A 17570-nucleotide genomic window follows, 5' to 3' on the forward strand; every position below is an offset into this window, starting at 1 on the left:
AAATCACGGACTCTGTGACCTCCATGACAGATTCATAGCCTGAGCTATTAGTTGCCGTCCAACACTCCACTATGAGACATGGGCCTCATCCAAACACCAGTGAAGTCAATCGAAAGACTTTCCTTGGGAAAATCTGTGCATTGACTTCAATGGACTTTAGATCAGACCCAATAGCATCCTCAAGCTTTCATCAGCTATAGATGATGTCACCCAGGACCTGCATGGAGGGCGGATTTAGCTAAACACAGGCCCTGATCCAAAATCCACTGACTTCCGTGAGCTTTGGGTCAGGTCCATAATTGGAGAAATTAATCCCTGGTAATCAATGGAGTTATCCCAGGAATTAATTTGGTCCATTGACTAATATAATTTTTTTCTTCAGTAATCAAGTGGCGTCAAGTCAATTACTTAGGCTCCAGAGGGCATTCCTTGCCAAACTGTAACAATTTTATGGTATGGCAACTTTTGTCTTTTCCATAAGTTCCTTTTAAAATAATAAAGGTCTAAGAGCCATAGATCAGCTGGTGTAAACCCGTTTGGTTCCATCTGATTTTACACCAAAGGAGGATCTGGCTTTACATGTAGAAAAATGACAGAAACATCATACCAGGGTCTATTTTTTAATTATTATATCTCATATAACAAGATTTCTAATTCTGTATGAATTGCTGACACACAATAGTGAGGTATATTTGTGGAAATATTTGTGAAAGTAAAAAAAAAAACATGCTACAATGTGTCCAGAAAATATACAATACTGAAGGCACAATTGTACATCTGGTGTTGACTGGTTGTAAATGGAAAAGATGATACAAAATCACAAAGGAGCAAACTAACACATAACAGCTGTTAAGTACAGTACAGAAGAGAGACTGTTGCATACAGAAAGAATTCCCTAATTGAATAATTAAGTAGGTTTTGATCAAAGCCTTGAAAACTTGACAAGGAAATGCATATTAAATGCTGTTATACTGAGAATAACTCTGGTTATGAACTCACTTTAAAAAAGGGTAGTGCACAGCATACTGATTAACCAAATATTTCTTTTGATAGTAAGATAGCTAAATTCATTTATGTTTGATTTCAGATATGATCCAAATATAAATTGAATGTATCATTTGTTTATAAGAATATTTCTTCACCTTGTTTTAGATTCTGTATATTATACATTGGAATTTCCTACTCAGACTTGAGTATTTTCTTCCAGACATTTTTATCTAGTCATTTCTCCATAAAGTTAGTGTTCTGGCATTATTGTGCAGACTGACATGCCTGTTTTACATTATAATGATTGCAAAGAAATATCTGGTGTGATTTGGATCAGCAGGTAGTAGTAGTACACATTTCAAATTGCTTACAACCTTCTGCTTTTGGAATTAAGATTTCAAATTTTAAATGCATTATTACTTACATAATACTAAAGGAGTGCATGACACTTTGCATATATATATATAGGGTGACAAAGTCCCTGTTCTGAGAAGTTTGTAATCTAAGGCAATAGTTTTCAATGGGATTCCTCACTGAGTAACTTTATTCATATAGATAATTGTTAAAGGCTCAAATCTGATATCTTTTAGCCTTTTTGACGTGTCCTAACACCTGGAATGCATCCTTTTTATAAGCCTGGTTACTTAAACAAATCTACCACTGCTATGTGGGAGGCTGTGCTGAATTAATTTGCACTTAAATAGAAATGTCTATAGCCAGTCTCAAAGCTCTATAGAAACAATTAAATCACAATGTTTAGATTCCACAGAAAGAGAACCCAGCGATATAATTAGATTCCAGGATTGTCACTGTTCTCTGCGTGCCACTCTGAAGCCTGGAATGTCTGTTGAGTCACATGAAGTGATGGAAACAGCTACAAGCGTGGCTGAGAGCTTGTTTTGTTCTGAATGTCACCAGGTTGACTCATCACTGGGTTTCATGAGCCAATTTTAAAGTGCGTAAATCATTTTTGGCTTTTTCTTACACACCCGTGAAAGCATGGGCACAGCTCCCAGTATACAAGTATTAGCTGCTCAGGTAGACGATTAACGCTCTAGCTAATGTGCCACCTGAGCGTGGACAGATTTCTTTTTTGTGTATTACCAATGGCAAATATTAATCCTTATGATATGCCACAGCTGGTTTTGAGGTGCTCATTGCCACTGCACATACACAAAGTGTAGGGGACTGTCCCGTGCAGGGCTCTGTATGAATCCACAGCTTCGTTGGCACCTGGGTGCAATGTGTGGGATGCAGCGATATGGCCGTTTCTATGGGGTGCAGGGCCATTGCCCCTCTGTCCTGTGTGAGGGTGGGGCACAAGGCCATTGGACCCAGGCAGTGTGTGTGGTGGTGGTGGGGGAAAGGGGAGGTGGGTGGCTCAGGGCCATTGCCCTCTACATGGTGTGAGAGATTTGGGGTGCAGGACCATTACCCCTCTGCAATGTGTGATGGCAGGTGGGGTACAGGGCCATTGTGGCTGGGTGTGGGATGAGAGGGTGAAGGGCCAATGCCACCCAGCATGATGTGGGAAGGGGGGTGTAGTGTGATGGGTATGGGGCGCAGGGCCTATGCCTCAGGGCAGGGTGAGGGGCATGGAACAATTGCCCCTGGGGGCAGGGTGAGGGACACATTGCCCCAGGTGTGGTGTGAGGGATCAGGACCATGGCCCCTGGCAGGGTGAGGGGATGCTTGGAGCAGGGCCATTGCCTCAGGGGTGCTGTGCTGCGCTGCGCTGCGCATATCCCAGCTGATCAGTGACCCTGGGCTGTGCAGGGGCCGCTGCCAGTAGTGCCCCTTGGCCATGTCCTGCTGGAGGCGCTGTGCTGGGGAGAGGCGCTGACTGAACTGCTGCCGGGGGAGTATGGCCTGGGGTCCAGGCCAGCCCTGTCCGTGCTGTCTCCTGAGCCCTCCCAATCCATTCCCTGCAGGTGGAAGAGCGGCGCTGCCCCCCTCTCCAGCTGCCACCTGCCAAGATGGTGCTATCGGCCTGCCGGGGGGTGCTGCCCCTGGCTGCCCTAGCACTGCTCCTGCTCGTCTGCCTGGCTCCCGGTGAGTATGCGGCACAGCTGGTGCTGTAAGGAACACTCTGCCAAGCAGGTGGGAACCAAAGGGAGAGGGAGGTGGGTGGGGATGTTGGGAAGATCCCCAGACACCCAGCAATGGGCGCCCGTGCCCAGAGAAAGTGGGGAAGAGGGCTAGAGGGAGACCCAGTAACCCCACTAATTTGAATGTAATTAAAGCCTCTCTCTGGGGCTAAAGGATTCCCTTTGTGTATTGCAGTGTCACACACAGAGGCCTGCACTGGATCCTGACCTCAAACTTTGGGGGAGTTCACGATCCAGCGAGCATGGACCAAGCCCACCTCTCAGTTACCATCTCAGTGGGAAAGAATAATTGTGAAAGCTCTCATTCCAGTTGCTCAGGGCCCGGGGGGAAGTGAATGGTTTTATAGATAACACACACACTTTATAGACTCAGAGACTTTAAGACCAGAAGGGACCATCATGATCATCATGTCTGACCTCCTGCACATGGCAGGCCACAGAACCTCGCCCCGCCCCATTCCTGTAATAGACCCCTAACCTCTGGCTGAGTAACTGAAGTCCTCAAATCATGGTTTAAAGATTTCAAGTTACAGAGAATCCACTATTTACACTAGTTTAAACCTGAAAGTGACCCGTACTTCATGCTGCAGAGGAAGACGAAAAACCCCCAGGGTCTCTGACACTCTGACCCAGGGGAAAATTCCTCTCATTTTGCAATACTCAGCACTAAAAAAAAGATGAAATCTAGAAGAGCTCTGCTGTAACTGAAACTAAAAGGAGAATTAAAAATGAGAGAGTACCGTAACTTTTTTTCTCTTTCACTTTGAAAAAAAAATCTGGCTCCACCCACACTTATTTATTGGCACAACCATTTGCTCTAAGACTTTTATTTTCTATAAAAAATTGTCCTTATGTTCAGTGAGATATGTTAGATGACAAGGACATTATTCATTTTAGCAATGTTGTACAGTAAAAGCTTTGTTATCCAGCATGTTGGGGGAATGGGGGGTGCTGGTTAGTAAAAAATTCCGGTTAACTCAGAGTTATACTTACCAATGGAGGGAGTGAGTTTGGGTGCGGGAGGAGGTTTAGGTGTGGAAGGTGGCTCGGGGTAGGGGGTTGGGGCACAGGAGAGGTTTTGGGGTGCCAGATCCGGGCGGCACTCACCTTGGGTGACTCCCCGCAAGCGGCAATATGTCCCTGCTGATCCTAGGCGGAGGGGCAGCCAGGTGGCTCTGCATGTTTCCTCCACCCGCAGGCGCCGCCCCGTAGCTCCCATTGGCCACGATTCCTGACCAATGGGAGCTGCGGAGCCAGCATTCGGGGCAGGGTGGGGCGGGGGTAGCAAATGGAGCCCCCGTGGCCATTCCTCTGCCTAGGAGCAACAGGGACATGTTGCTTCTTCTGAGGAGCCACATGGAGCCAGGTAGGGAGCCTGCCACCCCCGTGCCAACCGGACTTTTCATTTGTATTGGGAGATATCAGAAAGGCCATTTTCTAGAGCTTTGGTAAAGTGCTGGATAACACAGCTTTTACTGTGCTAAAGGAGTCTAAAGGTTCAAGGATTAAGACTGGGTCTGTTTGGAGATTTTTTTCCTATCATCTTATTTAAAATTAACAAGTTTGGGAGCTGGACATTCCAGTTATGCAAGCTGAGAATCAGATGTGCTGAAGGAAACATGTAAAATTACTCAGACCCATAAGCTTGCTAAATGTTCTCTTTGTAATGCCAAGCTAGGTAATAAAAAATGAACAGTGCAAATGCTTGATGAGTTTTGCTGTGCTGAATTGCCACTGGATTATGGAAAGTTCAAAAGTCTTAGTTAAAACGTGGACAAAAATGGATTTTGTTGTCATATTTACATACTGCCTGGCAGCTCAGTGATGACAATTCTCCTAAATAAAAGGGCCAATTCTGCAGCTTTTATCCAGCCCGTTGCAGTCAATGGGAACTGTGACTGAGCAGGGACTGCAGGATCAAGTCCATAAGATATAATTTAAAAAAATGCCTAGAAAAAATGACCCAATTAGTGCATAGACTGACATTTTCCAATATTACAATCATATTTGCATAAATTAAATTGCAGCCTGTTTCTTTTTTGCTTTTAAACAGAGAAGGTTTTTCCCTAACAATTACACCATTATGGGCAGGCTATAAAACAGTGGTGAAAGCAACTGGGTATTAAAGGGCAGGATATTAAAATATGCTGGTGTGTGAATACACCTGATATTTTTGACTAAGAGGCATACAATTCTTACAGAGAAATTGTTTTAGCAAGATTACAGTTCTGAAATGCTAAGAGGAAAATTGTACCAAGTCTGCTTGCTAATATGCTTCTTATTCCGTGACAGAATTTCTCATGATGATCACAGCAACATGGACGTTACATCCTGGTACTGACACCAGGAAGAAGTCTTGATCTGCTAAAAAATAGAGCAGTTGCATGAGATAAGGACATATCAGGTTTCAGTGTCGAGCACCCTTGTGAAAAGATGTTAGAATCATGAAGGTCTTCTCAGAGCATGTGTTTTACTTGAGTGTCAGACCTGGAGCTAGGACAGATACTAATGGGGACTTGCTTTGTTATAACACTATTCAGGAATTATGCCTTTTGTATTTTTTTTCAAGTTACTGTTTTACTTCCTGTTGTCCAAGGTGCATAGCTAAAGAGTGTACTTAATCTTTATTTTTATTCACCTAGATGGTTCAAAAGGGAATAAACTTAAGCTGATGCTTCAAAAACGCGAAGGTAAAACCTCCTGAACAAACTTCAAATTGCCTCACCGCTTGTGTGGGTTGGGATTTCTTTGCAAAAGAAAAATTCTTCAACTGTTGTCCCTGCTTTGATAAATCTCACATAACACAGAAGCTCAGCCATATTGGCTATGTGTGACTCGTCTTAACCTGTTCTGTCAACTGGTCCTGGACATTTTCTGCAAGGTCATCAAGGAATCAGCAGATAGTTTTATTTGGCATAAGAATGGATTTCAGTGCCATGGCTCTTTATTTCCCAGTCATAATTCTACACCAGTCTATTGCTGCTGGAATTAGAAGGATCTTATCAATGGTGCATGCTTATTTGCATTTTGCACTTCGTATGGCCCGAACATAAGGTGCTTCTAAGGCCTTTAAAGAAACAGTTGCTGCTTTGGACATGACTTTTTCTTTTTTGCCATTTTAATTTTTCCTTTTCTGCAGGGAAAAATCACAGCTTACTTATGAATTTTGACTGTATGGTTTCTATATGTCTCTGTAGTTTCCCCGGCCTCAGACTTTCATTTACTAACACTTAGCAAACAAATGGCACATTGGGGCTGTGAACTTTCTGCAGTAACATGAAAAGCCAAACATAATATAACTATCTGATGATATATATATATATAACATGTAACTATCCATATTGTCTCACCTCTTCCTTTCCCGTTTAACTTTATTAAAAACCATCATCTTCTTCAGCTGAATGTTAACTACACACAGGCTCAGTAAAAATTGTTCTAGGATGAAGATTGGATGCCCCGTCACTCCCTCAGCCCCCTTCCCCTAGCTTCTAGTGCTGCCTGGACTGGAAGCTTCTCTGTGCCCTCTGCTCCAGCAGGGGGCTTTCAGCTGAGACACTTCCTGCTGAATGCTTTCCCCAGCCAGAAATCACTCTGCTTTAGGCTCCCTGCAGGAGCTGAAGGCATAGAGAGCCTCTCAGCTAGGGTTGCCAACTTGGTAATATTTAAAAACAGGACCCTCCAGCAAGAGTGCCAGAACCTCCCCTGTCCTGCCTCTTCCCCCTGAGGCCCCGCCCCTGCCCCACCTCTCCCCCTGAGGCCCCACCCCTTCCCTGCCTTTCCTCTTCCCCCTCGCCCCTGTCGCTTGCTGCTTTTCCCTGCCCACCCCCACCAGCCCCTGGTCAGGAGGGACTCGCCTGCAGAGCAGGCTGGGAGCTGCAGCCACCTGATGAAGGTAGGAGGCGGCTCCGGCTGAATAGGGGTTGGAGCGGGTGATGATCTGGTGCCTCCCTGCCTCCAGTAACCAAACTTTGGATGTCCAGTCAGTAGATCTGACCGAACACTGTCAGATCACCTTTTCAACCGGACTTTCCAGTCGAAAACTGGGCACCTGGCCACACTACTCTCAGCCCCGGTGAGCAGCAGGATAAGATGCAGACCCATAGATAAGACGCATGATTTTGTTCTTAATTAGAAAAAAACAAGAACAGTCATATTGCTATAAATTTCCCAGACACTCATAGCTCACCTTAAACCCTTTGTAGCCACATCTCACAGTGTACTATGCTGTCCATTAAATCCAGCCCAACTCCCACTTTCTATGAGTGGACTAAAAAGTAATCTAACTCAAGATCTAAAGTACTATTTTCACATGACAAGATTGAAAAAAATATGAATTTGAGTGGTTGGTGTTTATCCTAGTGCCTTAAGGCTTGGTTCAAGAATGTGTTTTGCTTTGAATGTCTCTTCGTTTCCCCTCCCCCTTATACCAACATGGAGCTATGATGCTTCAGCATCTCTCCTCAGAGTAGAACTCAACTCATAGTATGCAGTAGTTTCATCATTCCTTGTTTAGAGTATACCTTCTGGGCAAGGATAGCTGATGGAAAATCCAGCAGGTAGGGGAAAGGGGCTGAGGGAGAGACACGGACAAAATCCAGAATGAAGTAAACTGACAATGTCTATTTTATTTAATTGATTATGTCTGTTATTATTACTACTCTGTTGTCACTATTGCGTGCATGGTAAAGCCAAGCATGAAGGTGGTGACTTATTGCTAAAGGCATAACAAGGCTAATACATTTTGGGTTGATTAAAAAGTTACTGCCATGTCATTTGGGGACTTCATTTCAGCTCCTGCACCAGCTAAGACTGAGGTGTCAATAAAAGAAAATATGGCCAAGGAGTTTTTAAGCAGCCTGAAACGCCAGAAGCGCCAACTGTGGGACAGGACTCAACCCGATGTGCAGCAGTGGTATCAGCAATTCCTCTACTTGGGATTTGATGAAGCCGTGAGTACTAGTCTTGCCAGTAGGAATGGGGACTTCCATGTATCTGCAAATATAGTGATACTAAGAATACATATCAATGAAAAAGTGGCTTATTTCTTTTTTTCACAAGTTTGACACTCTCGTACCTTTTGAAAATAGAGAATTGTGATGTATAAATGCAAACCCAGTAGTTATTTTTGATAGCTTGATTTAAAACCCTCTTCATAAAAAATGATATAAAGAAAACATGTTCCAAAATTTTGAATCCTGTTGGGCTTCAATTTAATGAAATTGTCATCTGGTTTATATGGAAGTGTGTGGATGAGAGCGAGACATACACCAAACAAACTTACCAGTGTTGAAATGAGCATTGTGGTCTCAGTCTATTACTTTGGGTGTGTGGACAAATCACAAACCCACTCATCGTTTAGCATAATTGGCATTCTTCTCAGAAGAGGCAAGGAATTTGAATACTGGCTAGAGCATTGGCAGTTGAGCTTTTAGATCACATACCTACGGTATATCCAGTTTTGATCAGTGCTGTGACTTTCAAATTTGCATGAGCACTAAAGGCATTTGGGCACCTAAATTCTTTAGAACTCAATGGAAGTTAGATGCCTAAATAGCTAAGTTTTAAGTTAATTAAAAAGTTTAAAGAGAAGTGTGTACTATTGGAAGGCATTTGACAAGCCTTCTTTCCAGAGAAATAGTTAATTTGTAGGAATGTTAGAGTGGAACGGAGAGTTCCAGTTCCTCTGCATATTGCACAAAGCTGTAACTGAGAGATCACTATAAATATGTCTATTCCCCACTTTCAGTCACACAGTCCCAGCTCTAGCATAAAGAGGAGGTAAAAAATAAAGCTATAGATGTTAAATTCTTGGCTTCTTGGAATGTTTTTGATGAGGTTGAATTGGCACAGAGCATTTGTACTACAGCTAGACTTCCATGACTGTGTGGACTGTTTACTGTACTAATTTCGGAAGGCCAAAGGATTTTTTTTTAAAAGCCTACTTTTTTTCAAATAAGCAAAGGCTTAACATTCCTAAAATAAACCAGAAGAACCCATTACATTGTTTTCCTTTTTTACAAAATGATTGTGGCTTTAGAATACAAATTGATTCGTTCTCATCTTTTATTTGCAGAAATTTGAAGACGACGTCTCCTACTGGACAAACCTGGGACGTGGTGGCAATGAATATTATGGATATTATGGAGGCTACTACCAGAACCATTTTGATGAAGATGCACCTATTGGGCCCCGAAACCCACACACCTTCAGGCATGGAGCAAATGTCAACTACGACGATTATTAACCTTGTTTATTCTACTGTAACTAAGAATTGTATGTCTGTATCGGATTGAGCTAAGCCCTAGCCTCACTAACTCACATTCTCTCTCTCCCTCTACCCTCTTTTTTTTTTATAGTAGCCATTTGTTGTAAACAAGGAGAAGAAAGAAACTGTCTAGCACAGAAGCCTATTTGGAATGGGCTTCTATAAATACTTAATAGTACACTATGTATAAGAGTTAGAATTAAAGTCTTTTGGTAGAATAAGCATTTTTCCATTTCTTGGGTAGAGTTTGCAATAGCTGACCATTTCAAAGCACTACATTATTAGGGATTACATTTTCAAGGGCTTTTTACTCATTCTTAAAAACTGATTGCCTAATTCCATGATTTCACCAATTTTGGTATATTTTATAAGACAATGCGTTTCAATGTGCTCAGTTATTTAGGTTTGTGTCAGTACTGTAAATAAATCCCACACTCTCAGAGGAAAAAATGTTTCCTCAAATTTAAACATCTTCCTGGGTCCTTTCCCTACATTTCTATTCTCAGCATCCTCTAACGCATAATATATATTCAATATTATAGCACTTTTATAGTTCATGTTGCATCCTTTACAATTTGGCTGTAAAAGTTTAACCTGGGCTGAAACTTGGCATAAAATTACCAAAGGAGCTATTTTAAAGTTATGTGAGTGCAAAAATAATAGATGTTTAAAGCGTTTCTCCATCACTATATAATCAGGTATAAAATATATTGTCCCATGAAATTAATAGTGATGAAATAGCACCAGACAGTGGCCTCTGCCGTGGTCATGGGAAGTGCAGCCTGGATACGATCACATTATGCTGTTAAAAGGGAACATAAAGCTATGATCAAAAAATTGTGTCTGAATGAAGGGGGTAGAAAAACATCCAGGACCCAGCAAAGCACAGCTGATGGGGTGATGCAACCCAACCCCAGGCCCAGCTTTTGTGTGGTAAGTTGAAAATGGGTTGGGGCTGCATTCTTTTTTCTTAGCATGGCCCTATGGGAAGCCTTTATTAGGGTTTAAATGAATCTAAGAGGACACCCTCAAAGACATGAGAGTTTCAGAATGAGTATTAAGGTTGATGTAAATGGAGGAGTTAGAGGAGAAGTTGGGTGGCCTCAGGATATTGAAACTTGGGGAGGGGGTGAGGCTGATGAACAGGAAGACACGTTCTGTAAATCCAGTCAGGAACTTGTGGCAAACTGGGGCTTGAAGTAAATAAGAATTTCCAGCACCGTGCATAACTATAATGTCTCCATGCCAGCTATCATGTCTCCTAAGCCTTACCCATTATTTATCTTCTGTCCGCAGCCAACCCCAGCAGATGTAGTGTGATGGAGAACCACCCAGCAACCCAAGCAGTACATGAGTGCAGGGATGCGCCCTGGAGGCAGATGCTTGGAGATGGAAACAGATTTTTAAAAATGCTAGTTAGTTTTCCCTTGCACCTGGCCCCACCTGCTTTTATGCAGGTGAAAACTGGCTAAACTTACACACAGAAAATGTTTCCTTTTATGTTTTGGATCGTTTGCATATAGGCTCCCACCCATGGAGCCTATGTGCAAATAGTTACACCAATTTAACTAAATTTAGTTTAACTTTATCATGTAGACAAGGCCTCAGCTACCATTTTACACTGCATTAAGTAGGCTTCTCTTGACACCATGTCTTACACGAGTGAAAAATGCTAGTTTTGGAAGCTTTTCTCACCCTTCTGTGTCCCTGCTAAAAATCAGCAGGGCTTTAGAACATTCAACTGAAGTTGGTAATTTCCCCCCCAAAATTTCAGACCTCAACATCCAGTGAAAGGAAACATCGTCAACAATTTCAAAAATATTACACGTTCTTTCGGAACCTCCTTTGACACAAATTTAAACCAAAAAGGAACTATACTGCCCCGGTTTTGGTCCTGAGATAAAAGCTTTGTTTTTTAGAAAGGGTTTTAAACTACATATCGTATTAAAATAAGTTATTATATAAGTTATGAAAATCCTCGAAGTTATTTATTTTAACTTCTCCAAAATGGTTCTGGCCAGAAAAAACAGCCAACGAGAGGCCACATGTTCCCCTCTTCTCATATGCAGACAATATAGATAGCCCATTGGCAAATTATAGAAATGTAGGCCTGAAAGTGACCAAGATAGGTCAACTAGTCCAGCCACCTGCACTGAGGCAGAACTAAGTGTGACGGGTTCAGTCACAGAGACTCCGTTGAGGCTGTCACTGACATGTTGGAATTACCGCTGAGCCCGTTTTCCATTGCCAGCTTGGGACTCCAGGACCCTGCCTTGTTGAGCCAGACACACTAGCCTGCTGCAACACAGACCCAGGTCTGGTCCATGCCCCCAAAGCTGCAGACTTTAACCAAAAGCTGCTCACCCAGACACCCAGTACCCCATGGGATCCAAACCTCAAATAAATCCGTTTTACTCTGTATAAAGCTTATACAGGGTAAACTCAAATTGTTTGCCCACTATAACACTGATAGAGAGATATGCACAGCTGTTTGCTCCCCCAGGTATTAATCACTTACTCTGGGTTTACTAATAAACAAAACTGATTTTATTAAGTATTAAAGTAGGATTTAAGTGGTTTCAAGTAATAACAGACAGAACAAAGTAAGTTACCAAGCAAAATAAAACAAAACACGCAAGTCTAAGCCTAAGACATTAAGAAACTGAATACAGGTAAAATCTCACCCTTAGAGATGTTCCAATAAGCTTCTTCCACAGACTAGACTTCCTTCTAGTCTGGGCCCAATCCTTTCCCCTGGTACAGTTCTTGTTAGTTCCAGCTCAGGTGGTAACTAGGGGATTTCTCATGACTGACAGCCCCCTTTGTTCTGTTCCACCCTCTTTTATATCTTTGGCACAAGGCGGGAATCCTTTGTCTCTCTCTAGGTTCCTACCCTTCCTTTTAAATGGAAAAGCACCAGGTTTAAGATGGATTCCAGTTCAGATGACATGATCACATGTCACTGTAAGACTTCCTTCTTCATTACCTAGTAGCTGGAAGACCTGTACATAGGAAGGCTTGCAGGTAAACAAACCCATTCACAGTTCATTGATTCTGAAGCACCCTTAATGGCTTCCACTTAACATGTTTACATCAGTAATACAAGTTTATATTTTATTCTCCTGACTCCAGACATAGAAATAATACATGCAAACAAATAGGATGACCACACTCAGTAGATCATAAACTTTGTATTGATACCTTACAAGAGACTTTTTGCATGAAGCATATTTTAGTTACATCATATTCACACTTATAAACATATTTCCATAAAACATATGGAGTGCAACATCACACTAAGTACCTAGCTCAGCCTTGACAGGTGTTTGGCTAACCTGTTCTTAAAAACCTCTAGTGATGGAGCTTCCACAACTTTCCTAGGTAATTTGTTCCAGCGCTTAGCTAACTTAATAGTTGGGAAGTTTTTCATAATGTTTAACCTAAATCTCCCTTGCTACAATTTAAGTCCATTACAACTTGTGCTGTCCTCAGCAGTTAAGGAGAACACTATCAATCACCCTACATAAGAAAATAAAACAGCCATACTGGGCCAGACCAATGGCCTATCTAGCCCCGTATCCTGTCTTCTGACAGTGGCCAATGCCAGGTGCTTCAGAGGTAATGAATAGAACACTCAATCATCGAGTGTTCTATTCATTACCTCTGTTGTCCACTCAAGCTTCTGACAACAGAGGCTAGCGATACTTGGAGCAGGGTGTTCCATCCCTGTTTTGGCTAATATCCATTGATGGACCTATGAACTTCTCTAGTTCTTTTTTGAACCCTGTTATAGGTTTGGCCTTCACAACATCCCTGGCAACAAGTTCTACAGGTTGACTGGGCATTGTGTGAAGAAGTATTTCCTTTTGTTTGTTTTAAACCTGCTTCCTATTAATTTCATTGGGTGACTCCTGGTTCATGTATTATGTGAAGGAGTAAATAACATTTCCGTATTCACTTTCTCCACACCAGTCACGATTTTTATAGATCTCTATGATATCGCCTCTTACTTGTCTCTTTTCCAAGCTGAAAAGTCCAGTCTTTAATCTCTCCTAATAAGGAAGCTGTTTTTGTTGCCCTTCTTGAAATCCTGTCCTCCAAAGCGCTTGCAACTCCTCCCATCTTGGTATAGTGTGCAAACTTTATGTATGTATTTGCTATGCTACTACCTAAATCATTTATGAAGATATTGAATAGAACCAGACCCAGGACAAATTCCTGCCAGTGGATACTTCATATACCCTTCCAGCTTGATTGTGAACCATTGATGATTACTCTCCAGCTTTTCCAACCAGTTGTACACCCATTTCCTAGTAGGTTCGTCTAGGCTATATTTCACGAGTTTCCTTATCAGGAGGTCACATGAGGCAGTATCAACTGCCTTACTAAGATATATCACATCTTCTGCTTCCCCATAAGGCTTGTTACCCTGTCAAAGGATGTTAGATTGATTTGACATAATTTGTTCTTGACAAATCCATGTTGACTGCTCTTTATCGCCTTCTTTTCTTCTAGTTGCTTTGCTCCATTATCTTTCTAAGCAGCAGAGTTAAGCTGACTGGCCTATAATTCCCTGAGTTGTACTTGTTCCCCTTTTGACAAATAGGTACTATGTTTTCCCTTTGCCAGTCCTCTGGGATCGCTCCCATCCTCCATGAGTTCGCAAAGATAATTGCTAAAGGCTCAGAGAGCTCTTCAGGCAGTTCCTTAAGTGTTCTAGAGAATAACTTGCCTGGCCATTGTGGCCGTTGAAATCACACAGCTACCCTTACAAAATGGAAAAGCGGTCAGTGCGCAGTGAGAGCTCCCAAAGAATATGAACAGTTTGGCTGTGAGCCAGCTTTTAATGTTTCAAGACCTGACAAGGTCACATTCCTGAATGCTGAATCAGTAATTCAGACCAAGTGGTGGTCCTACCAATTTTCTGAGAAAGTGTACAATATGCCTGTAGGATCTCACTTCTTTTTCGAAGGACACCGCTAATAATGAACATTCCTATAGTGACTGTTAAATACATCCCCTGTCTCATGTAGAGAGAAACATTTTCAACAACTGCCTGTCCACTTCTCCCTCACACACAAAGGCAGGCTCCCAACTATAGCTGGGCAACATTATTTTTTTTAAAAAAATGCAATTTTGGGTCAACTGAAACTGTTTGCAAATTCAGGACAAGACATTTCAGCCAAAAGAAAAGAGTGGTGAGGGTAGAGGAGAATGAAAACAAACAAAAACAAAAAACAGAACGAAACATTATTTTTGTTTTGAATTTAGCTAGAATTAGCTTTAAAAGATTTTTTTTTAAAAACCCAGCACCAACTAAAAACATTTTGTTGTTGTTTTGGCAAGAACCAAACACCAAATTGTCATTTCAGGGTGACCCAGCACAAAACGTGTTTCAGATGTTTCTGTTTTGTCACTGAACTGAAGAGAAAGAAAAAAAAAATCAATTATTTCCCCAGCTCTATTCCCAACCTCCCCTTCACACACACCCGGGCCGGCTCACGCTGCACAGCTTCCTTTCCTCTCTGTGGCTCTCTGGGCCACCAAGGTGCAGGAAGATGTTACCGAGAGCTCCCCGCACCCGCAGGTCCCAGTGGCCCAGGACAAGGGGACTCCTGAGCAGCAACAACTGCCAGCTCAAACCGTTGTGCCTGGGCTCATGCTCCCCTGCTCCAGGCTAGGCACCCTTCTCAGACCCAGTAAACCTTTCCCTTTTCCCCAGGAGAGTCCCAATTTCAGACACTTTTCTCATGGGCTCCTGAGTAGCAGTGTGAATTTCCAGGGAAAGAGACTCCAGCAAATGGGGAGTTAGACACGACCTTCCCTTCAACAGTCCTAGCCTCTCTGGTCTCGCTGAGGTTGAAAAATGTGTGCGGTCCTGCACTAACTCACTTATACCTTTGCAATCTTCCCACATAGGTGCAGTGGCTCTGGAACGCTTTAGAGTGGGGGTGCTGCGCCCCCTTTACCCCAGTCCAGCGCTGGGGCCAGGAGCAGGACGGTGGCTCCAGGAGGGCGGGGGATGCAGACAGGGTTAAGGGGGCTGAGGCTGGGGGTGGGAGCGGAGCCAGCAACATAAACCAGGACCATGATTTTAAGTCCATCACATTTATCACCTCTCTTCTATCTGTTCACCTTTGGGAGGAATTGTTCCACTCCCAATTTGTGTGCAATCATTTTGGATTCAAAATTCAGCTGTAAAATGTTTTATTTTTTTTAACTGTGTTAATGAAATGCTCATGCAGCCTTGGTGAATGAATTCCTGTTTATCTACAGCACACACAGTAGGAGGTAAGGCTCCCCCCACCCTGCCCAGCCAGTACTTCTGAGCCCTGGGAAGGAGAAGAGATCCCACACACTTTCTGAAGAGATAACAGGGGTAGTTTAGTATCTGGGTCCAATGCCAGTTTTGGTTTCCTTGCTGAGTCTGCCAATTAGAGCGAAGTGTGCTGGTGTTTTTAAGATGTGAAAACTGAAATGGAGACACAAAGTCTCCTAGTAATTGCTCATATTTACGCCTTCATGAGTGAAGCCTGTTTTCTGCAAAGATGTGTTTATTTAATAAAGTTCCAACTTTTTTGGAACTCACTGTGAAAGGACCTTCTACTCTGCACACACACAAGCATCCTCTCTTCCACCCTACTCAGTCATGTTCAAACAAACCTTATCCTAAATGCTGCAGCCTATTCTTAAAGGGACAGTTCCCACTAACCAAAATGCAACAAATATTAATACATTGTACAACTATATTTCACAAGTATATTTAAATTATCCCAGGTTCCTCACACTAATCCCTCCCCCGCCATGGGTCATGCATGTTTGATCTACAACATGGAGATGCAGCACAGAGCTCTTCCTTTTTTGCTATAGTAGCTGCTGGTGGAGAAAAGCATATTATCCTCCCTGAGGAACATTTGGTCCATAGATGTAAAGTATTAACAGGGAATGTACTCAGATCTCTGGCTCTAAAAGCATGGACCTTTCCCATCTGAGCTAGGTGCAGATCTCAAATCTCTGTGTGATCTAGCCACTACAGAGTTCTATTTCTGATCGTGCCTGCAGTGACCATATCCAGCCTCTCTGTTATCTTAGCTGTACATCGTTACACTTTCCCTCTGGTAGGGTGCATGAACGTTTTGGTTAAGAACAGTTGTGAAGCACACACATTTTCATAGCAGTCATTGGAAGAGCTGGGTTTAGAACTCATGGGCTGTTGGCTTAGATCTCAGTGCACCTTCCCCTAGATTGCAGGGTGTATTTTGTGCAGGAGTCTCTTTCTGAAAATGCATGATATTTTACCAGGTATCTAGGAATGACACGTGACAGGTCTGAATTTATTGTCCTGTTTCTAAACACCCATCCTTTTCTGCTGCCCCTTCCCAAATTCATGCCCTGCATCATCACATTCCCCTGTACCCAGCCAGGTCCTCATGTGATGATTAAAGGACCATCATTTTTCCTGAGAGCAGCCTGGCTTCGGCCCCATTGCAAATAGTGTGAAAAAAACAGCCATCTTTGCTGGGGGAAGCCTCACTTCCACTAGCAAAGCCTCTAGGGAAATGGTTGCCATCTTGTTGAAGGTAGCCTGTGACTTGGTCCCATTAACAGTGTTGGGAGATGGCAGCCATTTTAGATAACGGCAAAATGGTTCAAGAAGGCAGAAATCAGAAAGCTGTGAGAACCCTTAAAAAACCCAAATATCACATTCACAATAAAAATCACGAGAGTTCTCACTAACCCCTCTGGTGAGTGTTGGGACAGCATGGCTCTCACGCTGTGTGTGCTGCAGGGGTTTCAAAACGGGAGCCACAGCCGTGAGGAAAAGAGGAGCAGGGCACACAGCAATGGCAGAACAAGGCCTCGGGACAGCCCCTCTGATCCTAGTTATTGGAGAGCTGAGCAGGTGGATTTGAAATAACCCTGCAAAGATTCTCTCCTGGAAGGAAGCAGGAACAGCAGGGCTCCTTCTGCCTGGAGCCTGTGGGAAAAGCAACATGAAATTTTTCTTGGTTGGGCAAGGGCGTGCTCATTTCTCACCCTCACTGTGGTGTCTGGGCTCCTCACTCCCTTCCTTAGTGGCTATGGGAGTCTGACACCAGAAATCTCAGACTGTCAGCGAATGATACTTGAAAATAACCCACCATTTTATTTCAGTCTGGAGGTTTCAGTTTCACTTAGGACTTAAAGGCACCTCAAGTCTGGCAACAGTG

At 43.0% G+C, this 17570-nt stretch overlaps 1 protein-coding gene across 7 annotated transcripts in view; it reads left to right on the forward strand.

The window, feature by feature from the left end:
• Positions 1-9581, forward strand: part of ECRG4 (ECRG4 augurin precursor) — a 46441-nt gene extending 36860 nt beyond the window's left edge. For 5 of the 7 annotated variants that reach the window (XM_042854416.2, XM_042854414.2, XM_005306972.5 and 2 more), the window contains exons 2-5: positions 2919-3039; positions 5738-5785; positions 7887-8044; positions 9169-9581. In XM_042854416.2, the coding sequence (XP_042710350.2) occupies positions 2964-3039; positions 5738-5785; positions 7887-8044; positions 9169-9339 (453 nt within the window). In that variant the 5' untranslated portion in view covers positions 2919-2963 and the 3' untranslated portion in view covers positions 9340-9581. The remainder of the gene's footprint in view (positions 1-2918; positions 3040-5737; positions 5786-7886; positions 8045-9168) is intronic. The other 2 variants (XM_042854419.2, XM_065580950.1) reach the window with 1 other exon arrangement.
• The last annotated feature ends 7989 nt before the right edge of the window (positions 9582-17570 follow it).

The sequence above is a fragment of the Chrysemys picta genome, chromosome 1, assembly GCF_011386835.1.
Source record: "Chrysemys picta bellii isolate R12L10 chromosome 1, ASM1138683v2, whole genome shotgun sequence".
Classification (NCBI taxonomy): domain Eukaryota; kingdom Metazoa; phylum Chordata; order Testudines; family Emydidae; genus Chrysemys; species Chrysemys picta.